Source organism: Notolabrus celidotus, chromosome 22, assembly GCF_009762535.1.
Source record: "Notolabrus celidotus isolate fNotCel1 chromosome 22, fNotCel1.pri, whole genome shotgun sequence".
Classification (NCBI taxonomy): Eukaryota; Metazoa; Chordata; class Actinopteri; order Labriformes; family Labridae; genus Notolabrus; species Notolabrus celidotus.
The window spans coordinates 7,557,784-7,583,992 of record NC_048293.1 but is presented as its reverse complement, the minus strand read 5'-3'; the positions used below and the strand labels follow the sequence as shown (position 1 = coordinate 7,583,992).

Below are 26,209 nucleotides of genomic sequence, written 5' to 3'. Positions count from 1 at the left end.
TCTCTGTTTTAATGTGGAGAGAAAGGCCTCAGAATGGCATACAGCTCTTCACATCAAAGAAAAAGAGTAAATGTTTTTTTCTGTGGGCTTTTCTCTGTGGAAGGGGAGGAGAAGAGGCTGATAAAGCTTGGCAGAACTGCATTGCAGACACTGAGATTAAGATATCGACCTAATAATGTACAAAGGGCCCCTTGATGTACAATCTCTCTCGGTCTGCTACTATCTTCTTCCTTTTTGTCTGTTTCTTCACTTCCGACTCCCTCTGTTTCTCCTTCCACTCCATGCCTCTTTTTAAAGACTTGATTTTCGCACCTCCCAGGAGGCTGGAGAAACTTCTGAAAGTACACTCACTTATCCTAATGAATGCCTTTTAAACTCTTCCTTTAGGGGCTGGTGCTAAATTCCAAGAGTCCAAGGAGAAGAAGGGAAGAGAGAGACAGATGGAAGGAGAGGTGTGTATTAAAAAGGACACAAAGTGCGTGATGGAGTAGCAGAGTTATGAGAGAAAGAGAGCAAAGACGAAAGGATGAGAGCTGGAGAGCAGTGTGTGACTCACCTACCTCAGCAGGAGAGCAGAGGAAGGACGAGCAGGTAATAAATACAGCGGGATGTCATCCAAGCGCCCTGGAAAGCTTTTCTTACGCACTTCCTCTTTTTTTCTGCAGAGCTCCACACCATGGAAACAATACACCGGCCCTGTGGAGCCACAGCAGATGCAAACTCACATCAAACTTAAACTTTATCCATTGTTCAACTATAGTGCAGAGTCATGAGTTACAAAAGAGGAGTTTTTTCACACTAGATAGAGTTTATTTGTGATTCAACACCAACAGTTTATCAGCTTCTGGAAACATTAAAAAGTGATCTTTGTCCATTCATGCAGGATAAAAAATATCAGGTTGAAACAGTGCTCCAAAAATGTTTGACATACTCTGCAGATAGTACACATTTGCAACAGCAGGTTGGTCAGAGGCCCATTATTTCAAAGTATTACAAGCTAGTTACCCCTCTAGCATTATTTCTAGAAATTATATGCAAACTTATTGTTTTGATGTGAGGTTAAACTTTAGGGATGTAATCTAAGGCATTTGAAAATTTGTTGAAAGAAGTCACGGGTATCTAGGAAGTGGATGTCCATTTGAAATGAATCATATCTGCTGAAAAGTGATGTTAAAGTGTAGTCGACTAATGATCTAACGTCCTCACCTTAGCTTGTCGGCACCAGAATTACAAATCAATTAAACAAGTTATTCATGTTTTTTTATTTAGAAGGATTGTAATGCCAGTCATACGATGTGTCTTAACTGTAGCGCTGCCACACACTACTAGCCAGAGCTGTAGCGCCAGTTAACAGTTACTGCCATTATGCTACAATGATCTATCACCCTGATGTAAACAAGCACAGATGACAGATGATATCTTGTAGCATGACACAGTTTGGCAGTATTTTGATGAAGAAAATGAAGATAAAGATGTAGGCAGGCTGTGTCTAGATAAACTGGCTTATGATCAGTTTACAGGAGGAAGTATAACCAGCAAAGCCATGTGGACTTTAACCTGCAGGAAGGACCAAAGGCTGATGGTGCTAGCTCTGTTAGTGTTAGCCACACTCAGTTCCACCAATTTGACATTGTTACTGTCTAATTTTCATTCTTACCCTTAGAAAAGTCACATGGAAACATCCCTCTATTGTATATTTAAGAAATTGTCCACCTTTAGGGTATATTATATATTATAAGTGTAACATAAGTGTATGCTAGCTAGGAAAGGTATGCAGGTACATTAGTTAAGTCATATACAAAGAAATACTTATATAAGGAACATCAATTCTGTATATATCCTATGGGCATTCATACTCATTTAAACCCGAATCATGCTCTTTTTTTCTGAACCTAAGAAGTTTTGGTCCTGAAGCAAAACAAAACCACAAGGTGTTTATGATTTTCATATGGCCAACAAGCCATAAATGATCAAATATGTGTGGACCAATAATGCTTATTTATTTTAACTGGCATGAATACAGAATATTGAGAGTCACACGTGACATTGCAGAGTTTGAGGAAGTCATTTTACCAGTAGCAGTTTGTTCCACACACAATTCTTCAAAAATGTCCCTCCATACACTGAAAATATCCCACTGATGGTATGACAAAACAGGCCATACACGTGTTATTCAGATTCATATATTATATTTATTTTTCTTAAAGTTATGACAAATTTGAATGTTTAGTTTTTCTTCTTACTGCAGGATCTGCTTGTTGAATGCTGAGTCAGAATCCATGATTTGTTTCTGTTCAGAAAGATGTAGCATGGGTAACAAGTAGCAAATGTTAGTCTTTATATTGTGTTCTGGGTAAACTGACTCATACTGATACAGAACTGTAATACATAAGTCACAATCTGTCTTCATGCTTATGTGTGCATATTATTTCCATAATCCAGCTCATTTTATATGAACATAGCATATCCAATGCACCACCTCCACCAGACAACATGGTAATCATGTGTGACACAATTAGTGATGGTTATTCCTGTTGTCTACTACAGACAGGTGAAAGGCACAGCTAATGAGCTTCCCACCCTCACCCCAGGAGTCACCCGAGGAAGATCAAAGCTCTCACACTCACTCACCACACCACACCACACCACAGAGAGAACACAAGGACAACACGTGATTCCCATGTGCAGACTAGACAAGAAGATGAGGGAGAAGACGGGTGGTAATTAGAGGGTTGTGGACCACCTTGAAACTGTTCTTCAGAATCAATGAGAGATTAAGTCAGCAGTTTAATACAGATGAAGCTGAAAGGCGCATTCTCCCATTCAAAGACAACTCTTATGAATGTTCCTACTCTCAAAGCAATTGTGGCAATACAATGCCAGAAAGCTAGTACACAGGTCTTCTGATTTAGAGAAGAAATCTCATGTTGGACAAACTCTGATGTTTTCAGTGCTTCAGGTGAAAGAAGGCTTAAGGTCATTATGAAATGTCTTAGTTAGTAAAAGTTACCAGAAGATAATGCTGATTTGAACAACAGACATTTATTACTCTCCAGCAAAAACAGATACATGAGCGTCACGTAACGCCCACGAAAGGTAGCGAGCGTCAGGTTGTGTGCCATGGGTTATCTATTTTAAGTGCTATTATGGGTTGCCAAGAGAAACTATAATGTGGAGATGACAGGAAAGGGTACTGGCAGCTGGTAAGAAGTCCCAATATGCAAAAAAAGTGTTACATTTAAAGGAGGCGGTGCTACATAGTGGTGCATGCCAGCCCATTGCAAGTGCTGGATTTGATTTCATTATCAAATGTGAAAGAAGTGACGTGCAGTTTGTAAGAGGGAAATTTAAAGAGGAGGGACTACTAGCAACAACATAAATGCATCAAATCTCATTGCTTATTTGAAAAAAAGACCCTAAGAATTATGATGAAGTAATGCAAATACAATGGAATCGGTTAATAGAGAAGTTATTTGAAGCATCATTGTTGGTCCTGACTTTCTCAATTTGTGCATCTCAAATTTCTTGTCAATGTTCGCAGCCTCATTGGACAAAGTTGTATGTCTTCTCTCTTTGCTGATCCTGTACATGAGCATGTTTTCTCTAAAAATCTTATGAAGCATTATTTTAACTGGCTAACACAACACTCATTGTAAAAGTTTTCCAAAAAAAGGTGAATACAAGCTCTTTTAGTCAGAATTATGTAAATCATTACATCATAGATTGCCATTTGATATAATAATAGAATAAAACTATAAGGTCTGACAGTCTTTTGATTATCTGTTTTTCTTTTGGATGTCATGAAACAAGTGGGAACACATTGGTTTTAAAATCATTTGTAGCATCTAGTTCAGCATTTTTCCCAACGCCATCTTGGTTTCTTGGAGTACAAATGGAATCACATTACATAATTCCACTTGGTTGACTTGTAGCGACCTGTCAATCACTAGCAGCCCTGCCTTGAAGCAAACCCTTCAACCAAGATCATTTTCTCAACTGGTTTCATTCAATCAGACTTCCATACGTAATCATTGTCATCGCCCAACATATTTCAACAAACGTTGACCACCACCAGGCATTTTTATCATTCTTCCATTCATAAAACAAAGTGTCACAGAACATTTGAATAGCTTTTTCGTTTTTATAATACTTATATAAATTTGAACCATCCCACAACCCTTACAGCCAAGCCTTGCCTTTGTTTTGAATTTCACCAAAAATACACTGCAGTGACATTTCCTTCAGCATAGTGGCCTTTACACCTCGCCCACCTAACCAACAGCCTTTGAGGACAACAAAATTGTGCTTTAATTTGAAGTACGCTGGAGCGGTTATACAAACACACATACAGACAAGCAGTGACAGAACTGTGGGTCACAGAATACTTTATTTATTTTGACAAAAAATTAGCATAAATGCACTGAAAGTAGCACAGCTCCAAAAAGACATAAAATATACATGTGGTGTATAGGGTATGGGATAACGTGTCTCCTTTGTTGTGATGTTGCTGTATATGAACAACTGTGTTTGTTGACAGTGTCCCTGCTTCTAAAGCACAGGCCAGGTCAGTATCCGTCCATGTGGGATGACAGGTCACCCTGCTGATGTCTGCCTTTTTTAGAGGTTAGAGCGCGCCAGGACTGGAAGGTTTCTCTGCATCCGCCGGTTGACATGAAATATCTGCCGTGACACCCCGTTGAGAGGGGGGAGATTCCATAAAAAATTCTGCTGACACCTGCAGATGTCGACTTCTATTACTCAGCAGACATCAGCAAAGTCATTTTCATTGGACAGTCCTCCAGCGTCACCTGTTCAGTCTTCTCTGCTTGGTCTTCACTTTTCTTCCATCCTTCTTTCTCTGATTGAAAGAGGTGTGACACTGCATGCTAAATTTAAAGCTTTAATCAAAAATGAAAAATACTGCACTGTAGCATATTATGTATTTGCTTTCCTTTCTATTCATCGCTATATGACTGTGCAGTGTGCATATCCTCTTGCTCTTTTCCTTTCTTGTCATTTTCTCCTCTGCTTTAAAACAGAGGAAATGTCAGATTTTCCTCTGTGTCCTCTCTGCGCTGCCTGACAATGTGTGGACATGGGTCAGCAGCTATCAATAATATTGACAACTGGTGTTTACAGACAGACTTCAACAGTTTATAATAAATGACAGGAGTGTCATGCAGTTTTCAAGCCACATGAGCTATGCAAGCACTTTTTCTGAAAATAGGATGAATCTGAAATTCAGCAAAACTGACTGTTAAAGAAACAGGGTGTGAGAGTTGGGCCACTTCCACTCAGACTGGCATGTAGCACCCCAGTGTTGCTACAGTAGCCCAGGAAGGGCAATCACAGCTCTGGCCCATGTCTCATTTTTGTGAGTTTCAAGTCTATCGTAAATTGGAAGAGAAGGTTGAAGTGAGTGAGAATCAGTTGTGTTGGTCTGTAGAGTTACTGTCAAACGCAAAAAAAACCTGCTTTGTATACCGTCCAACAATCATCAACAACTGCCTATCAATCTAACCACCCAATATTTGTGGCTCTAGTCTAAAGGCACAGTTTTGCTATAACTAGGGATAGGCAATGGTTTTCTAAGATTTGAATATTCGTTCACTTTGAAGAATGCTAACTGCATAAGATAGCAAGAGAAGAAGAAAACATTAGCAATGTTGAGTCGCGGAGATTTTCTCCATTTCTGAATCTCACACTACTTTACATGTATTTCCAGAGACTGAGCATGTAATCGATGTAAAAATTAAGACAGACGCTGTCAGTGCCCGCTACTAGCAGCACCTTGTTCTGCTGATGGTTAACGCGACGGCCATACAAACGGGACGTTAATGGGACAGATGTGTGTGTGTGGAGGGGGGGAGGGTGATTATTCGAACAACCGTCGAATAGATGCCAATGATTACCGGATAGTTTTTTGGCTTAAAATACACATCCCTAGCTATAACTAGCATTTTTGTTGAATATAAGCTGAAAAACCTACTACCCCCTTCATGTTTCCAACCGAAGTAAAGCAGAAGACCATGTTGGAGAAATTTCCCATCTTTTTGAAACCAACAATCCCCAATTAAACCAAATTCTGAGGGAAAATAATAAAGTGTGCATATGTGATAAACAGTTTGAGTATTTTAAGAAAAGATTTTCGAAAAGTTTACACCAATACACTTAATTAAACTTTTATCATGCCCTGTTTTTGTTCTATGATGGACAGCTTTTCAACCCATTTAGTCAAAACCTCCTACATACTAGCTTTTTCAAGCGAACCGATACCTTAATACTATGAATAAATTGTGTTACAGGAAAGACAAGTGAGCGTGACCCATTCTTCTAATTGAATCTAATGAAAATATATGAGGCCTGACCCTACCTTCTGTGTGTTGTAAATCTCCAACAGGAAGCAAACCATGATTAATTGACATACATGGTATTGGCATGTCACTCAACAGTAAAGCAGTCTTAATATTTGTTTTATTAGGCATGTTAAACTACGACACATCTTTGCAAAATGTTGCTGTATGCACTGGCTATACTTTCAGTTCATTTCTTAGCCTCTTGCCTTTATTTTCATGACCTTTTTTTCATGTAGATGTAATATAATAATTTGCCCCAAGGCTATAATCTGTCAAAATGATTGATACCTACCAGTAAAAGGCCGTGACTCAATAATTAAATGACATTACTTATTTCAGGCTACCTAGCCTTCCTCCAGCAACATATTTACGTCAGTCATCACTATGATGAATTAAATCTTGATATTTAAGTAAGAAGGTAAACGTATGGCTTTCCACTTCACCAGCAAGATCATCCATAGTCTTTCTAAACATTAAACTGGGACTCATGGAAATACAAAGAAGAAGGACATTGTAATAATGGATTAAAATGATCATATATACAGAAAACTGAGAACTAATGTGTTTAAGTGCATTCAACTGTTAAAACCAAGGGTACAGATCTCGTTGTCCATGAGCTAGTTCAAACTGCTCTGTGTAAGTGTAACATTTTTTCCACTATATAACATAAATGTTTACCAGGAGAGAGGAAAGTTATAACTGCAATGATTCTACATCTTTAACATTTATCTAGAAGCACAATAAGTCAGAAGCAACTAAGGACCTCCATATTTACCAAATGGATAAACACATCATGAAAAAATGGATCACATCCAAAACCCTGGTTCTTTTGTTGACAAAGGCTAATAATAAGGTTAGTATTGTAAGGTTGATTGACAGTTTAATAATAAATACTACTTTTCTCCATTTTCACATGGCAGCCGTGACCCTTTGACACCACACTCAAGGTGAGAAGCTAAAATGCCATTATAATGTTAGACTATTGTCTTCAAGCTGAAAGTTATAAACCTATAGGGAATCTGACAAATTTCACTTAACTGCTTCTTGAATGATCAGATACTGAAAAGACAATGAGTAGTGAAAATCTGGACTGAAGCCATATTTTGTGGTAAAGTCATTTTTGATAACTGAACAGATACTGAAAGAAATTTCAACTGCTAACCATAGCATTACACCAACTCCTGCCAACAGTACTGCTTACTCAACCATTAGCCAGCTAGCTACACTACACTTTTATAGAAAATCATTTTTCCGATTAAAAAATGTAACAGTACAAAATGTTAGCTAGGTTGGGATTGAACCTTAACGTTAGCTGTTTTTCATGAGTCAACTGGCTAATGAGTCACAAAGTATGTTGCCTAGACTTGAAACACGGCCCCTTATTCCTCAATATCCATAATATATAAATTAAATGGAAATAATTTGTCAGTTTCCTAATATTTATTCAATCTGCAACCTTAAATAAAGCAAATCTGAACTTCCCACACTTAGTGTGGCCATAGTGTGTATACAGTGAATGTTTGACGTTTCCCAAACTAAACTTGGACAGGTTGTACAAAAATGATATCTTTAACCCGACATTTCATCCAAATACTGTCTATAACAGATTTCACTTTGAGATTTTAAATTACATTTAAAAAATAATATCTATATATCTAAAATGACCAAAAAACATGAACCATACTGCAAACATGAAATGGGTAAAGTAAACATAAACTCATTCTAAATTGCATGAATACTTTTTGTGTGTGTATGTGTGTGAATGTGTGTGTGAGAGAGAGAGTGAGTGCGTGGGTTGTGCAGTGGATGTCACGTGCTCTGGGTTTCATATATAATACCACAAACATTCATTAATTCAACCTTGAGGGCCAATGAAATCAGCAAAGCAGAGGCTATTAAGAGTGCTCAAAATGGTGTGTGCATAATGGCTGCAGGGATGAGCTAATGCGCTAACATAGCCTTTTCAGATCTAGATGATGCTCATTATCATCTCTTTTTCAACAATGCAACCCCGACTCTCTGCATCTATAAATGCTGCTGACTTTTGTCCCCAGGTACAGAACCTCACTGTGTCTGTTCTCCTAAAAGACAGAGAGAAATCTCTGCTACATTTTCATGTCTGTTTGCTCCCACTCCGTCTCTCCCCTGAAGATATGTCTAGTAACAGGTCAGCTCTGCATCCAGCAGCATAAAAGTTATTTGCCCTGATACCACTCAACGAGCCAGAATAACTTATGTACAGGATTTAAATGGGGCTATTAATAGTCTGTAAACAGTGGACTTCTGATACAAATTGTAGGATTACCACTAATGCGGTGAGGTTGCCTTCATTTGAGCTGTATTCACACATGCATGAACTCATTACATTTTTCGGGGTGTGCTGAAAATGTGAACACCAACAGCCCAAATTTCCAACCTGACTTCACCTGGATTTTTTTCCTGCCAGCCCCCTTTTAAAATTACTGCAAGAAGTCAGGATGAGTTGATGAGTGAACGCAGCAGGACGTGTGCCGGATCAGCAAGTTAGCAGGGTTTATTACTGTTATACTATAGAAAAGGGGGTGATGGGCAGGGGAAGAAGAAACTGGAAGAGCAACATATAATAGGTTGAATAAAAACATCAGAGGTTGACTAAGGAGAATCATTTTCAAAGTTTAAGACAAGAAGATGTTAGCGTGTCTGTCTATCTGCATGTAGCATTGATATAAATGCAGAAACTGTCTCTGTTGCTTCATCCACCATCATGTGTGGACAGAGCTCCTGAGATTTCCAGCAATTTTCAGGTGTGCACTTTACAAAAAGTTACAGGTTTCCTCATAGTGCTTTGACAAACAGTAAAAGTATGCAGATGGCATTTCAGTGTGTCTCAAACACCATATAAAATCAGCTGTTTTTCTAAATATACATGTAGTGGAGAAATTAAACTCACACATAAGATGTTTTCCTCAATTAAATGAGGATCTAAATGTTTGCAAGAGTACACTTTATCCATCTGTCTTGGACAACAAGTACAATCAAGCTTCCACTCCCTCCCTGTTTTATAAAATATTCTGTGCTTTGCATATCGCAGTGCTTTTCTTTCCTTCCTCTTTTTTTTGCTCCCAGCTCTGGTTTTAATCATGCCGTGTCAAAAATATGAGGATTATGAGATTTGCATTGTTTCCACATGAAGCAGACTGGGGGGCAAATTTTTTTTTTTGATGTCTCAAAGTGATCGCTTTGTTCAAAAGCAAAAAAAAAAGGGTAAATAGGAAACATGCACTCATGCCATACACATGGTCATGTAGCAGTGCAGAATGAGGGGTTTTGAATACAAGGCCCACAGTGGGATTTGGGACAGGATGCCAGCAGCAGCAGCAGCAGCAGCAGCAGCAGCAACAGCAGCAGCAGCAGCAGCAGCAGCAGCAGCAGCAGCAGCAGCAGCAGCAGCAGCAGCAGCAGCAGCAGCAGGCTCTCGGCTTTGTCCAGCTCAGCTCTCTCAGCACACATCATTAATAACCTCATAGAAGAGGAGAAAAGAACAACTGTTACTCCTTTTGATTTATGACCGAGTCTTTGTGTTTAAGAGCGGATCCTGAGTCTCACAACACGGGCCCCGACAAGCGTTGGGTAAACCACAGTCTCCTGTGTGCAAAGGTCAAGGTTTGTTTTCAGAAAGGTCTTATTCTTCTGGATCAGGAGATAGAGAGAGCCTCAGAGAAAGAGAAAGAGGGGAGGAAGGGGTGTGTTTCTAAACTGACATAGCATCCTGCTGCTTTGCATTCGACTCCTGCTAGGTGTTCGTCCCTCCAGCGTCTCTCTGAGCCTCTGTCGGCGCTATTTCAAGAGCAGCATGGCTATAGCTAGATCAATACACACCAAGAGCTAACGGGGAGTAGTGAATGTACAGTATACCCCTCCTACTGCAGTGCAGAGGAATGAATGAAAGGTGTGCTACACTGTTCCAGGGACCTGCTGTTTAAAACTGCTCTGCTTTTCACAGAGGTTTCCAGATTTGGAGTCTCCAACATGGCCGAGTCAGGAGGAGTCTGAAATAGTTTGATGTTTTTGTTCCAAATGTTATTGAATCTTTGAGTGAAGGTGGTATTTAAGAAGAACTGATAGATAATTTATCTTTGAGGAAGAGTGGAAAAAAATCCCATAAGTTCCCCAAGGAAGGAGTAAAGATGATGGAGAGGTTGCTTTTTTGACAGAGTGAGCGGGACCGGGTGTATTCTCAACAACATCCAAGGCTCACAGTCAGCATCAACATGCACTCAAGAGGCGAGGAAAGAGGGTGTCTGTCTACTCTCACTGAGACGCCAAGCTGGGCCTGTCAGTTATCTGCCACATATAGGCTTCAGAGGGTTAGAGTCATAAAAATGAGAGAGCAAGCGAGAGGGACAGAGAGGGTAACAGGCAGAGAGATGGAAATACTGACACAAAGGCAAAGACGATGTGACTGAAGGCGATGAGAAGAGAGAGAAAAAAGAGAATAAAATAATGCAAAAATAAAAAAAAGCCCTGAGTCATGCAAGAGTGGGAAGATAAAGCTAAAAAATGTACGAGCATCAGCATAAGTACAAAGTTAGGATTTTTTTGGTTGCAGCAGCAATTAATAAGCACTATCTCTTTGGGCATGGGTAGGAGGAACAGATAAACCCCGATCATGACAAGTTTTTTGGTGGATATGAAAGCTCAGAAAAGGATCCACTTGAATCCCCTTATCAAACCTTATCATTAATTCACATATCAAACCGTGCCTTGCCTTACATCATCTCTGTGCATAATGAAAGTGCACTGAATCTGGCTTAGGATTCTTGTTGTCTATCTGCAGCACTTTCACATTTTCTCATGATATCCGGGGGAAAGCTAGAGTTTGTGTTTAATTAGATTTTTTAGCATTATGCTATCTCCTCCAGGGGAACACCTGCGAGCCACATACAAGCTTTTAATGAAACTAAATGAGATCAAGTATGCAGACACAATGGTTCTAAGCTTATAATTAGGCTTGCTATAAATAACACCATTCTTTCACTACTAAGCTACTGGCACTTGACTTTAGCTCCGTTGCTTACCACACAGCTATGGTTAAGTACTTGATTCTCATTGGTCATTATATAGCAACATTTCATAGCAACAGTTTCTCAATAGATGACCGTTGCCAATGCTGCAGCTCTGATCACAGACTCTGGTGGAATAAGTGTAATCGTATTAATACAAAGAAGAAAGTCCAATAATTGTGATGATGGTTTGACTCCCAGTTGACATCAGCATTAAAGGTGACATATCACGCTTTTTTCATCAATATATATTGGTCTAAGAGGTCCCCAAAACATGTCTTTAAAGTTTATGCTCAAAAAAACACATTGAAATCAGATTTTGGTCTGCCTGAAAAACCTCTTCTTCAGCAGTCCTCAGAACACTCTCTCTGACCACGCCCCCTCAGGAAGTGGATGTGGCCTCAGCTCTCCAGCACGTTGATCTAATGTTTATATGTTGGCTGAATATACACGGCTGCTAGCAGACCACGCTACTTCAACCCTCTGAATCTGATCCTGACGGAGAGGCGCCTGTAGCAGGACCTTTCTGAAGGATTGGTCACAGATTTAGTGTTTCTTGTTGTTTTATTTGTCAGTATGTAGACGTGTGTCTTGATACACAGCTACAGCTATGACATGTAGCTATGTGGCTATGCTAACTAGCGCTAGCACTTATCCATGAAAAATAAAAATCATCCACTAGATCTTCAAATCTGCAGACGTGGGGAGTAAAACCGACCTCTACCAGAAAGGCAGCAGGACCTTTCTGAAGGATTGGTCACAGATTCTGTGTTTTTTGTTGTTTTATTTGTCAGTATGTAGACGTGTGTCTTGATACACAGCTACAGCTATGACATGTAGCTATGTGGCTATGCTAACTAGCGCTAGCACTTATCCATGAAAAATAAAAATCATCCACTAGATCTTCAAATCTGCAGACGTGGGGAGTAAAACCGACCTCTGCCAGAAAGGCAGCGGGACCTTTCTTAACGATTTGTCACAGATTTAGTGTTTCTTGTTGTTTTATTTGTCAGTATGTCAACGTGTGTCTTGGTACACAGCTACAGCTACAGCTACAGCTTAAGCTACGACATGTAGCTATGTAGCTATGCTAACTAGTGCTAGCACTTTTCCATGACAAATAAAAATCCACTAGATCTTCAAATCTGCAGACGTGGGAAGTAAAACCGACCTTTGTGTTTATTAAGACAGCCTACAACTAGCATGCCTCCCTCCCAAGCTCCTTGTTAGCACACATTTGTGCAGGTAATGAAAAATGGAGGGGGGATTCAGTATTATTTTATACAGTCTATGGGCTGAACAAGCTCCGAGCTCTGACTCGGTGACAGACCGGATATTGTTGTTACGTAACAAAAACACGGAAGTCTGAAACGGTTCGTTTCACACACATTTACAGAAAGGTGTAGAAATCAGAACAGAGGCAGAATGGATTTTTTTCATTCTCGGGGGGTTTGTAGACATGCCAGGGAAACATATTTCAGGTAGAGAACCATTAAAAAGTAAATTTTGCATGATATGTCACCTTTAAGAGAGGTGAGACGGAACAACAGCAGTACTTTATGTCTGAGTATCACTCATAGGCTGTATAAAACATGGACGTCAATCTGTGACATCACACATTGGTTCACACAGAGGCATCATGAAGCACATAGATGGCAATCAACATGGTATAAATTCTGACTTAAACTAACTTTTGGTTGAGTTGAGGCAACCTTTTAATCTCCTGGCAAATAGCTACAACACACCCATCTGTCAGTCAACTCAGCTGTGCCAATTGTTTGCTATTGCTAGATAAAAATTATGCAAATGTATATCTAATTCCTAGCCTTTATATTATTTAAAAGTCAGTCAGTCTCCCCAGTATGGTGTGTGCGAATAAAGAAATGAGCCACATAGACCAAAACATATTTTGATCCAGGCTGTAAATGTGTTTTGGTGTAAAGTTGGTAATTTTAACATTGCACCTAATGGGGATTCCATTTTGCAGCCAGTCTCAAGTGGACACTCAAGGAGCTGCAGTTTTTTCACTTCTGCCTAGGCTTCATTTTTCAACAATGGGGGTTGCTGCTTGGTTTCGCTCTATATTTGCAAGCCATGCCCATTTTTAACAATCCAATCAACCCTCAAAGGGCTTGAATTAGATCACTATCAGATGCATATTGCACCACCCATTGAGGGGTGTCACATTACAGAACTACAGCGATATTCTGTCTCTACAGTTTTACTCTATCTTGCTGTAAATACAGTGTCCTCTGTTTCCATTCAGTAAGGGAATCCTTACAAAGGAACTTTTGTCTCTAACCTTATAACCCATGACTTTTTAAAGAAAATCTCAAACTGGTTTGAGGTGAATGGCTCCAAAATTGTACGTAATCCTCTTGACAGAAAAGTGCCTGCAGCGTTTTTAGGTTGAACAACACCGACCTTTCAGCAGGTCACCTCAAAGACCACAAGCTACTAAATACCCACCTGTTTCATGGAATACTCCTGTTACCAGAGCACACAACTCTCATATTCCAATGCAGTAAACAGAATGACAGATACTTTGTCAGCACCTTTATCACATCATACTTTATCACAAGGTTAGCCGAAATGTCAGCTGCTCTCTCTACCGTGGCATTCAGTTTTATGGTTAGATTGTAGCTTTCCCAGAAAATCTCCCCCCAGAAAGGGACTTCACTCACTATTTTATCCACATGAAGGGGTAGTGCCGTAGATAAGCAGCATACCTGCAGTTATGACATAAATAAAAGAAGAAGCCAGCTTAGCTTTATCTCCATCACCAGTACTATTAATCAACCCGGGTTCCAGCTTCAAGCAATCACAGAATATATGGTGTAACATCTATTCTCACAAAAGATGACTGCCGCCTAGAAATCATTGAAACACTCATGTTTCTAATGAAAGCTGTGTTGAAAAGTAATTACATCTTGAGCCTTGATTTTTTGTCAAAAAGTGTTTATAAAAAACTTGATGCTGTCTCAAAAAAGGCACAATTACCACATAATTGGTGGTTGATATATGAGGGTGTGCAGTGTGGCAGGCGTTAAGCACCATTAACCCCCTATATAGATCCACAGCTCACTTTATGGCTCTTGTTGGCAGAATGCTTTCGATGAGGGTGATTTTTCAAGAGCCCTATCAATATCCAATGGCAGCATAAGCTCCGAGGGCAGAGCACTGAGTGATGGGCGCAGCACTGTCATCATGCAGGGAAGGATAATGGGAAAATAGTTCCAGCCCCTGCTTCTGCTCCTACTTTGCACATATGATTACAGAAATGCAGTGGGAGGAAAGAGGTTGTGTTAAAAGATTGGAGTAAGAATTCTCAAGCTTTGGTTCACAGCATCTCTGCTATAAATAGTGTAATCTGCAGTCTGATAGATTTTCATGGAGCTGTAAAAGGCGAGATTGAGTTACAGTGACCTCCCTGTTTCCCTGACGTGGCCTACAGTGTGGGAGGATGTGGTGGTGGGTGGAGGAAGACGAGTGCGTATGAGGTTGAAGGAGTCAAGGTTCCCCAGAGGGGGGGTTGGATGGTAATGTGGAAACAGGCGTAATTAATCTCCAGATGGGTGAGGGGGCGCTGGGCAGTGGTGTCTGTGTCGTGCATCTCGGCGCTGGGGTGTTTCGTGATGGCCCCCGCACCCTCCTCACCCCGGGCCCCTGGGGCCATCCTTCATTCTTATTTATGAGCTTCCACACGGCCACTCAGCTCTGCTGTACCACCTCTGCATCGATCCCTCAAGGTCGACAAGGAGCTCAGCTGCTGCCAGTGAGCTGTATGCACGAACAGCTAGAACTGAAGGGATCAGAGAGTGTGTGTGTGTGTGTGTGTGTGTGTGTGTGTGTGTGTGTGTGTGTGTGTGTGTGTGTGTGTGTGTGTGTGTGTGTGTGTGTGTGGAGGCTGCTGCGGCTTCCGACAGTATTTCCGTCTGAGGGGGGTTTACCTTTGAACAGCCATGCAGCAAAACCCCATGGTGCCACACCCAATCCTGCTGCAGAAGCACATCAGGACAAGGTTTCCTCACAGGAAATAGAGACACGCCAGGCTGAACAGTACACAGGATTTTTCATGAAATCCCAGAGACATGACGCTGTTTGAAGACCTGGTGCAACCGTGTGTTAATGCTCTGTAAAAAGTGACACATAGGGAAAACAAAATACTTAGTAATTCTTACCAAATGGGGATTGAAGTTTTAAGTGTGAAAAATTCTTCCTTTCTTGCTACACCTCTGTGATTGTAATTTCCTGCAAAGTGCAGTTACATCACAGGTCGCTTAGGAATACAAGATTTGGTATGAAAATCCAGAGAGTAGTGCTCTTAAGTTATTCAGCTGAATTGTCATGAGAAAAAATACAGTGTCGTCAGACCCATTGACCCTTGCCCCATCCAGCTCAAGCATTTGTACCTCTTACAACTTTTTTTCCCTACATGTTAGAGCTCCCGCAGCCTTGAGGTTGTTACATCCTTCTGTTACTCAAATGACTAACCCCTAAAACTCTTTCCTTCTCAGCGTCTGCCACACATGCCCGTCTGGTACATGGTGACTTAGGCAGCAAAGTTTTCAGTTGAGCTGTGAGCAAAAGTCTGCAGAGTCATCCCTCCTCTAAAAGAACTTTGTGGTCTTTGTGCACAAAAGAGCGGCTCTAGGTCAGAGGTTGGCAGGGAGTGCAGTGGGATTCAAGTTGAGGGACAATGTCATAACCAAAGCCAAGCAGCGGGTAAGGGGCTTCCTACTCTCCCCTTTAGGGGTGGACATACACTGTTTGGGTGGGTGACGCAGAGCTCACATAGCCCTGAGCGCCGAGACACTACATTTCACGTTGTTACTCATGTTGCTCTGGAGCATCTCATGTGACTGTCTATCTGTGAGTCACACCTGGCTTCCAGTTCCTACAAACCATGTTTTTTATTTGTCTTCAGCTTTGACTTTCATGAAGAGAAAATGATCATCTGGAGTTTCTCATGAGAGATTTGTCTTAATGGGGAAAGCAATCACTGCAATAATTACATCTTGCAGAGTAATAGTTTGAGGTTACTATAAAATAAGAAAAATGAATGCAGTTTGTAAAACATATAGAAGTAGGCAGCAGCACAGGATACATACACTCCAGAATTTTTAACCTTCTATTCCGTTTTTTAAACGTTGTATGAATTATGATACATCACGACCAATATTGATAATAAAGTAGTAAACCGTATATTTGGTCATTTGTCTTCCTGCTTTATTCTGTGGAACTACATTATGTGATGTGTACAGTTTCTGATATTTAGCCACCTTCAGGTGTTCCTATCTGCAGTAAAACAACACAGGTGATTTATGATATATACTTCCTCTTGCCAAATGACCCCAATGTGTATTTAACCCTAAATGTATAGTGAGCTGTAGAAAGCTTATTTTGGGGAAAAAATATATAGAAAAAAATGAACTGTAGGGCAGAGTGGGGTAATGTGAGACATCGGGTAATGTGAGACACCCTCTGTATCTAGGCAACGGAACACATATGTGGTCATGTGACCATTATGTTTTCAAGCCCCTCCCATTTCCCCTTGGCCATGAAGGAGAGGACATCATGGTACTGTGGTAAGCATGTTTTTACACAAAAATATTTTTTTTGCATATAAAAGTAAATTGTCTTGCTGTCAACTTGATCAACTGTTGTGCCAAAGCAAATTGATTCAGGTAGAAAAACTTATATCATACATGTTGATGAACTACCAAAATTTAAAACCATGTGATGATGCTTGCTGAAGATTAGCCTGAATTGCTAAGATAGGTCGTTTTTTCTAAAATTGTGGCAGTGGGGTAAAGTGAGACAAATGATGTGGGGTAAAGTGAGACAGTGTCTCACTTTACCCCACTATGAGGCACAAGTTATGTTTAGTCTTAAACGTATTTGAATGTAATATTACATTACATATGTTTTATTTTTTATATCATAAACATTGTAGAAAAGCCATCATGCCAAGGCAATACACCAGGAAGACAACCTGGGGCAAAACACCCCTTGAGGAGATGGAGAGTGCAGCCGCTGGGGTCAAGGAAGGAAAGGAGTCTATAAGAGCAGCTGCAAGGGATAGAAATATTGTCAAGTCAAGCCTCCTAAGATTCATAAAGAAAAAAGAGAAAGGATAAGTAAAATTAGTAGCCTGGGGTGCAGTAGCTGAGGCAAAGAGAATGTTTACAGATGAGATGGAGGAGGAGCTTGCCAAACACTTGAAACAGCTAGCTGAACAGTTCCATGGCCTTCCTCCAGTTAAGTGCCGTCAACGGGCATTTGAATATGCAGAGAAAAACAATATCCCTGTCCCTGCCAATTGGACAAAGACACAATGTTCAGGTAGGCTAGGGTGTGCAAGAGATCACATGATTATGTAGGTTAACTAAGGCCAACTGATCTTGCCAAAAACCTAAATCTTATAATAATGAATTGTCTAGTTTAGGTGAAGATTGGTTTGGCAGCTTCCTAGCACGTCGCCATCTCTCTGTCTTCTAATCCAGGTGGGTCTAGTCCTGTGTTCTGAGTCCCAGGCTGTTCTAGCTGGTTCTGATTGCCTTTTGCTCTGACCCCCAGACACTAACTGGCCCTAAGGGTCCTGTGTTCTGACCCCCAGACTGCGTTCTAATCTAACAGGTTCTATCTGTCATTTGAATGTTAATTAAAACATTTTGAATTATACTACGTTGTATTTGATTTTGTTCAGAGTTACTTTCAAGTGTTTAGAAAAAAATGTGCTTAATTGACCAAACCCCATGATTCTGTTACTAGTCCGACATTAGTTCTGGAATGTGTGGTTGTCAAGCTAGCTGTCAGGATTCTAACTGTTACAACATGTGTTATTAGGTTGTTTCAGAGTGGAAAAAGGAAGTGGATCAGTTAACCCCATTGATTTCTCTGGCCTGTGTCAGTTTACCCCTAAGCTGAGGTAAAGTGAGACACAAGACCACTTTTTAAAAAACAATCATATTTTCACTGCCGTTCGTCCTGAATACATTCTTATAATTTCCATTGCTAGGAAACATCCTGAATTAATGGGAAATGTGTAAATTTAACTGATATATCATTTTAGCTCGCTTAGAGGGGAGCAAATGTAAAAAATATCTCACTTTACCCCACTCTCCCCTACATGTCATTTAATGTAATTTGTTATATGCAATTAATCACAGGTCATTTGATTTTTTTTGCTTATTATTTGAATTTACAAAATAATTTAATTTAGGTAGTCATCCCATCTTTAATCTCATGTTTTAAATTCAATTATTTTGCATTTGAAAACTGATTTTAAGTCTGTATTAACATTGTAAAGCAGTACATGCCAACCTGAGGACATCGCTTATAACTGAGTTTTTCTCAGTGTTGAAGGACCTGCAGTCAGTAGCCACCCATTAAACAAGTACTGTAGATTAGGGGTTCCCAAACTTTTCAGCCCGCAACCCCCAAAATATAGGTGCCAAAGACTTGTGACCCCCTCTGTCCCTCAAAGTGATTAAATGTTGCTTCATACTTCATTTACTTCATACTTCAAAATTAGTTTACCTCCATGTGGTTGTGTTTCCTGTGCTGCTGTGAATTAACCTGCTGCTACTGATCCTTTTGTTAATTAACTGTAAGATAACCCTAACCCTTTAGGAGTCATCTGGCAACAAAGAAAGGCAGAAAACTAATGGAAGGTACTTATTTGCATGGCTTTATTACAAATGTAACTACTATTTGTGTCTATATTTTTACAATAATGGGTAAAATAGGCAAATTTAGATCACTTAAAAATAATTTAAAACCTGGAAGACATCTTGTAACCCCCCAGGGAGTCCCAACCTACACTATGGGAACCCCTGCTGTAAATAACTTATATCAATTAGTTTCATCCACAGGTTATAGTGCTCTGTCAGCTTCTGTGATGCAGTTGCACACATACATCAGTCTGAATGGCTGCACATGTATGTTCAATTCTTAGGTGGTAGCTCACACTTTCAAAATGTTGGCAATATTTTAATTTGTTTCACATAAAATGCATACTAACTGTGACTTGTCAACTAAACTGTCTGAGATTACAAGTAAGGTAAAAGGTGTGACTCAAAATGGAAGTGATGTCGCAATCTTTAATCACAGCAGCAGCAGGTAGCAGGAAGAAGCTGCAGCGTCTCAACTATGGTGTACTGCAAAGGACAAAATAGCACAATAAATAATTAAAATAAAAAGATAATGCATAAGTGTCAGACCCATATTGCATCGTGATTGAGGCATTAACACTGACAGCCCTAATTATTACACAAGCTAGATATCGCTCTTCCTTTTCTTCCATTTATTTTTGCATAGGCTCCTATAATATAAACTCGGATACAGTTGGTGCTAATTCAGGAATGAGGTCAAACGAAGCAATGGAAATCGGTTTAATAAATCGTTCATCCTCTACTTAACAGGCTTTCAAAAAATGTTGATATTGTTATGACAAAGGTTGTCATGGTGAGCCTAATTGTGCGTGGTAAAACTTCATTATCACTCTAGCTCACATTGTGTGTATAATGTATATTGAGGCAAATTAACAATGTAGGGTAAAACAAATGATGGAAACCATCTCATTCAACACATGCTATTTTTGTTTCCATTCACTTCAGTGCCAATGGGCCATGAAAGCGTGCCAGCATCTCTTATTAACTTCCGAGGCATGCTAATGATGTGGCCATTGCTATAATTTAATTTGCATTGGGAAAACTATCTAGCAGGTACACAAGCATGAAACCATTAACGTGTGGCTGATGTGTTGCAAACGTGAGGGGCAATTTAGAGCGGAACGAGTCTAGCTAGTGGCAGGTTTGGTATGAAACAAGCGTGGGTAATTTCTCCATGAAAACAACACATAAAATATTTCACCTAAAGTGATTCAGAACTTTCTGTTCCTCATTTCTGCAACAAACCCACACTTTTTAAAGAGCAAAAAGGTGAGATCAGCGGACAGCAACTCATGCAGAGGTAAACAGTGGGTAAATAGGAGGGTGGAGTTCATTTGGGGTCAAATTTAAATGCTACAATGTTCAGAGAAGGGAGAGCCAGAGTCTGTCAATACAGACTATAATTGGCCAAAATACAAGAGAATAGGGAGTGACGACAGCCATGAAAAATAATATTTTAATATGATTTTATGATGGGAAATTAATTCAGATAATTGTGCAACTTGTGTTCATAATTGACTGAGTCATATTTTCCCCCATAACAAATTCAATGATAATTCTTCACAGTGATCTAATTTAGTTCGGACAGCACTCCACAGAGAGTCAGTATCATTTCCCTGAACAGCCTCTGTCATGGCTCTGTGCTCTTTCTCTATAGCTGACAAATTAAGACCTTCAAGGGACGCATTGTGAAATACATGACTCCATCCTGTCCATTCATACATAATGAATGACCTGTCCATTCATACATAATACTGTCCATGCATGGATGTATTCAGTTACACTAATATCTCCTCTCAGCACTATTTGACCGGATCACAATACGCTGGCTACCAGAATTGGCTTAAGGATCCAATATGGCCGGCACATTGCGTAGTGAAAAGGCCGAGTCGAGCTGGAAAAAAAGCTTTGCCAGGGAAATTGAAGAATGCTGAGAATAAATGTTTGCTCTATAGGATGTACTGGCCACAGTGTGCTGTGTTGGTGAATAAATGATGAAGAGGAAGAAGGCCCTGTCCTGCTGAGCTTGTCAGCTTTGTGTGTGTGTGTGTGTGTGTGTGTGTGTGTGTGTGTGTGTGTGTGTGTGTGTGTGTGTGTGTGTGTGTGTGTGCTGTCAGAATAGCTGGCCCAGTTGGATTTATGTACAGGCATGTTTCAGACATTTTATGGGGACTTAAATCATTTCCACACATATATTTGTAAAGATTTGCACACTGTGAGAAGATTTTTCTTTTCCATTGTACAAGGATGAATTGTCTCAGCTGTGAGAATCCTATTGCACTCTTTCTCTCTTTGTTACTGTATCATCCATAAAGAAGGGTTGTTACATTTGGCCGCATGAATATGAATTTATCAGTCTTCAACATTGTCAGTAAAAACTTGAGATGTCAGTGGTTAAAGTGTGCACCCCATGCACAGAAGCTACAGTCACAGTCCCAGCCTCGACCCTCTGCTGCATGTGCATCTCCCATTCTCTGCTCCCCACATTTACCATCTGGCTTCAGCTGTCCGATTTAATAGGGGCATAGATGCTCCAAAAAAATATTCTTTTAAAAGTAACCTTGGAATGTAACTCAAACTTTGAGCTTCAAGAGCAGCTAGATGAAAAGTCAGGGGATCCCCAAAGTGATGACAAATCACCCCGAGTAGGTTGTGATCACCTAAACCACATGGTGCTATAGGAAATATCAGAAAATCTACAATGTTTTTGTTATTCATACTAAAAGCACTATACATGTGTGTAGGGAAATGTACGGCGGAAGTTAAGATAGTTGTTGAAATATCTCAGAGATATTCAGCCATTTCAGACTGAAGTGTGTGAATGACTGGCACAGCAACACTGCCATCCATGGCCCCATGATATACGTGAAGCTACACAAATCTCTATGTTGAGATTTAATAGCTTTATTGGTTACTGGAAGCACTTCTGATATATACTTTCTGCAGCCATAGTATTACAAGAAGTTACCCGCTGGGATGAGTGCTATTTAGCATGTGGCCATAATGAGATCACCACAGACTAATCTTAAAGCCCCTGGAAACCCTCTTCCACAATCCATCCAACTGCCTGGCAGAAGGTGTTATATACATGGCAGTAAAGATATACAATGATTTAAATTGGTTTCAGTTCAGATTTGAAATATTTTCATGTACGTTTCTGTAAACAGTTCTAGCCTTGGGTTTGAATGAGCTTAGCCAAAGCTTGCATATTTAAAAGGAAAATTACACAACTTATTCAATTAACAAATCATGGAAAACAATCACTTTTTAGCCAGTCAGCTGTATACTGAGTGTAAACCTTGTCTGCTGGTGATCATTGATGGCTGTGAGTTTAGCGTCAATCACTGTCTACTATTCCTACTCAAATTACCTAATGAACGACTACTTGAGTACTCACAATCCACTCTCGTAGTTGTTCTCTGTTATGGTAGCTTGTACTCTGGCTCGACAAACGCGATCAGCTCTTTGAAGCCTTCTGCTTCCACAAAACTTAATGGGAGTATCTCCAGTTACCATGGGGTCAATGGCGAGTACTCAAATACTCGAGTATTCGAGTATTCGTACCCATCCCATCCCTAGTGTGAACCAGTGGTGATCTAGTATTTCCATCAGCAGGTGTTGAGCTTTACCCAGAGGGGGTTTCCTTCTGCAAATGCACATCCCTATCTAATGCTACACAGGCGCCATTTAGCATTCTGTTAAAGCTGGGGTTGGTAGTCAGATTTAGATACACTTTTTGTTATACTGGTTAAAATGATTTTTATGTCCCGATGGCAATCACTGTATTTGGGTCCCAAAATTTTAAACCAATCAAATCCCGTCCTGCCGTTCTGCCAGCCTCATGCGCATAGATTTCCCCAGCATGTACTCCCCGTCCCCTGCCTCTGCTTCCACTGCCTCTATTTACTGCCCCTCTCGCTCAACATCGTATCTGTCCCCTTTGACCCGATGAGGTGCTTTGCTTAGGACTGTCTAAAAAGCTCTCACCACGGGGGCTCTGACAAGCAGAAGAATGAATGACATTTAGTAAGTCCTACAGAAAATGTAGATGTACTGTAGCATCCATCCGGATGCTGTAGGGATGACGAGCCAATTTCGTGAACATGTTGATCTTTAATAACCGGTCACTGTCGGCCGTGATCACACCAACCAACAAAGCAACAATCAACGTTTGAATGAATGAAAAACTTCTCCTCTTGTCTCTCCTCTCTCCTGCTCGCACACTCTACACCTCTCCTGATGCCTTCACTGACTGTCAACACTGTAGGAATTAAGAACATTTACACTGAACACATTTAACAAACAGTAGAGCTGTTACAGTATTATATGTATTAAAGCTTTTCTCCTGATATCGTGTCACCACTACAACTGGATAATGCTAGCATGACAGCTGTGCGTACTAACAATAGCCATGTTTGTTTGTGTTTTTATCTTTCACTATGATAATGTTTTGGTGAGGACCGGTTTGGAATCAGTCACGATCATATGGTCACGAATCAGCGACACTCGTGCATGTGAGCGGGGGCATCGTTTTGGAGGAGCTCCCAGGGGAGGGGGGGGAGGGGTTAGACGGAGTCCTGAAGACATGCTACATTCAAATTCATGCTAGTTTTCCAAGACTACAAACCCCAGCTTTAATAGCTTTGAGAACATATAGGGTCATCTCAGCTTAAAACATTTATTTTCTCTCAGATTTGTGCTGATGCTTAATAAAACTCCCAACTTTGATATAATGTATACATTGTAAATGTTTATTACCCAGCTTTCTTACTGATCTTCCGATTGTGTAAGATGCTTGATTCTGATTGGTCAAAAGCCCCTTGACAACAGTGATTAACTTTCACTAACATTAGCAACACCAGAGGAAAACTGAGCATACGTCATGTCAAATCAATCCGCAGAAAAGAGTTCTGGCATATTTTGCTTCTGCTTGTTGACTCCATATGAGATAAAACTGTTAGTTTTCATTCACTTCAAAATTATTTCACAAAAACGCTAGTTTCGGTTAGCATGCTAAATCGGCAGGCTCATAGTGGATCCTGTCCAGCAATATTAGCAATGGCAGCAGAGCCTATGAGTGTTACTTTAAGTTACCGATTGCTACAAAGAAACTTAAACCATGAGTGGTGGTGACGATAGTAGCAGCGTTAAAAGTCATGACATTTGTCTTGTATATTTTTAAAGGTGTCAACCGCAGAGCTCAGAAAAAAAGGAGAGCTAAATGAGGACAGTTTCATGTTAAACTGACCAAAACAGGCAGATAAGAATCCATCATCATGGAACGTTGGGACATTTTTTTTTAAAACTGTACAGATAAATCATTGTAAATCAATTAAAATGATCTTTTAATCAAGTTGGGGTTTTTTTGCCAACGTGTTTGTATCTTGAGTTAGTAGCCGGGTAGTAAGCGTATGGTTAGCAGGTAGTTATGGGAAATAGAATCCCGACAGGGTGAGACAAGACCCTGATGCAAAGCAACCCCGACACGAAACAGAGAGGTCTGGTCCACCCTGAAAGAGGTTCTACTTCCCATAACTACCTACTAACCATACATTATCCCTTACTTAAAGCTACATACACAGTAACTATAACTCCTTTTTCAAATCTTAATTTGCTGTACAAAATAGAGTCATTGAATCTAAGGTTTCTTATTCATGTGTCTAATATGTATTCCTCCAAAGAAATCAATTGTTCCAGGGCCAGAGTTGGAGAGGGATTCTGCTGCCTCGATGTAAATCTGAGGTCATTATTCAATATTCGTTATTCCCCTTTGGATTTAATTATTGAATGCTGCATTAGTCAATGTCCTGCTGAGTGTCTGTATGCGCACATGCAAGTGTAAGCATGACTTTGTTAGAAACACATGCTGCAGCTCAGCAGCATCACTAATGCAGCGTTGAAACAGAGGAGTGTCTCAAGCGCCTGTGGAGACATTCCTGTCTAAGTTGCTGCCACTGAAAGCCTGCAGTTTATACACAGAGTCTCTGGAAGCTCTTTACTGTATGCATCACGTCCATATGACAGATTCGCCAGCAGAAGTCGATGAGTCAGACACTCAATGCAGACACATGGTGGTATGTCACCAATCCATCAGGGATTTAGTGTGCTGCTTCTTCTGTAGCACATAAAGCAAAGATGCAGGAAGTCAAGGACAGACTCTGTAGACTAAAGGATGATGCTGGTGTCATTCGTCATGACACCAGTGAGATGATGTCACGGATGCAAAGCTGGCGTGCATCATTTAAAAGAAGATTGTGACAGATATTCAAGGACACTGATGTTGAGCTTTTCACACCCAAAACTTGATGCACTTACACAAGGACAAAGACATCACATCGGCTCAAAGTTAAAGTGGGAATGTGTGTGCTTTTGAGTGTGTGTTTGCATATGTGCTGCATTGTCATGAGCCATGGAGGTGTCACCTGCGTATGGCTGTGCTCCTCTGTAGTGTTGACAGGGAGATGGGGGTTATGGGACAGGAGCAGTGACAGCGATTTTTCAGATTGCAGCAGGAGCTGTCTGCCTACTGTGTTTCCTCTGTCTCAGCAGTCATATTTCTTCTTTCATACCTCAGGATTTCCTGTTTTTATGTCCTATTCCACCCTGTGTAAAACATTCCCGGGCTCTGGGTTTTCGAACATTTTCAATTTCCCCATTTATGTGCATCTCTGTAGTAAGAATAAAGATGTCTTATAGTCTTATTTGAACTTTTAAAGATGTATCATACCATTTGCAGATGATATTCAGCTTTACATCTCTGTTAAATCTGGAAATGTGTTTAAATTGTCTGATCTACTTGAATTTAACTGTATAAAAGCTTGGATGGCAGATCATTTCCCCCAGCTGAACACAGATGAAACAAAGGGTCTCGTCTCTACCCATGAACAGTTTGTTCCAAACGTAATGGAGACTTTCGGTTTTATATCTTCTGCTGTTAAACTCAGGACTGAGCCCTAACACCCTTTACAAAACATCAAACTCAGGCCTGCTGTGTCCAAAACTGAGATGAAGATGAGTGTTAATGCCTTTGATTAATCTCGGCTGGACTATCCCAACTCTCTACTCACCTGTCTCAGCAGCAACACTTCTTTGAACCGTCTACACGTGGTCCAAAATACTTATAATGATGAAGCAC

General features: G+C 40.3%; 1 protein-coding gene across 3 annotated transcripts in view; it reads right to left on the bottom strand.

The window, feature by feature from the left end:
* Nucleotides 1–556: 556 nt before the first annotated feature.
* The window catches only part of stxbp6 (syntaxin binding protein 6 (amisyn)), a 149,170-nt gene continuing 123,517 nt past the window's right edge, over nt 557–26,209 (bottom strand). The window contains exon 6 of one of the 3 annotated variants that reach the window (XM_034675270.1): nt 557–696. In XM_034675270.1, coding sequence (XP_034531161.1) covers nt 562–696 — 135 coding nt within the window. In that variant the 3' untranslated portion in view covers nt 557–561. Of the gene's footprint in view, nt 697–15,409; nt 15,532–26,209 lie in introns of those variants that run through there. The other 2 variants (XM_034675268.1, XM_034675267.1) reach the window with 2 other exon arrangements.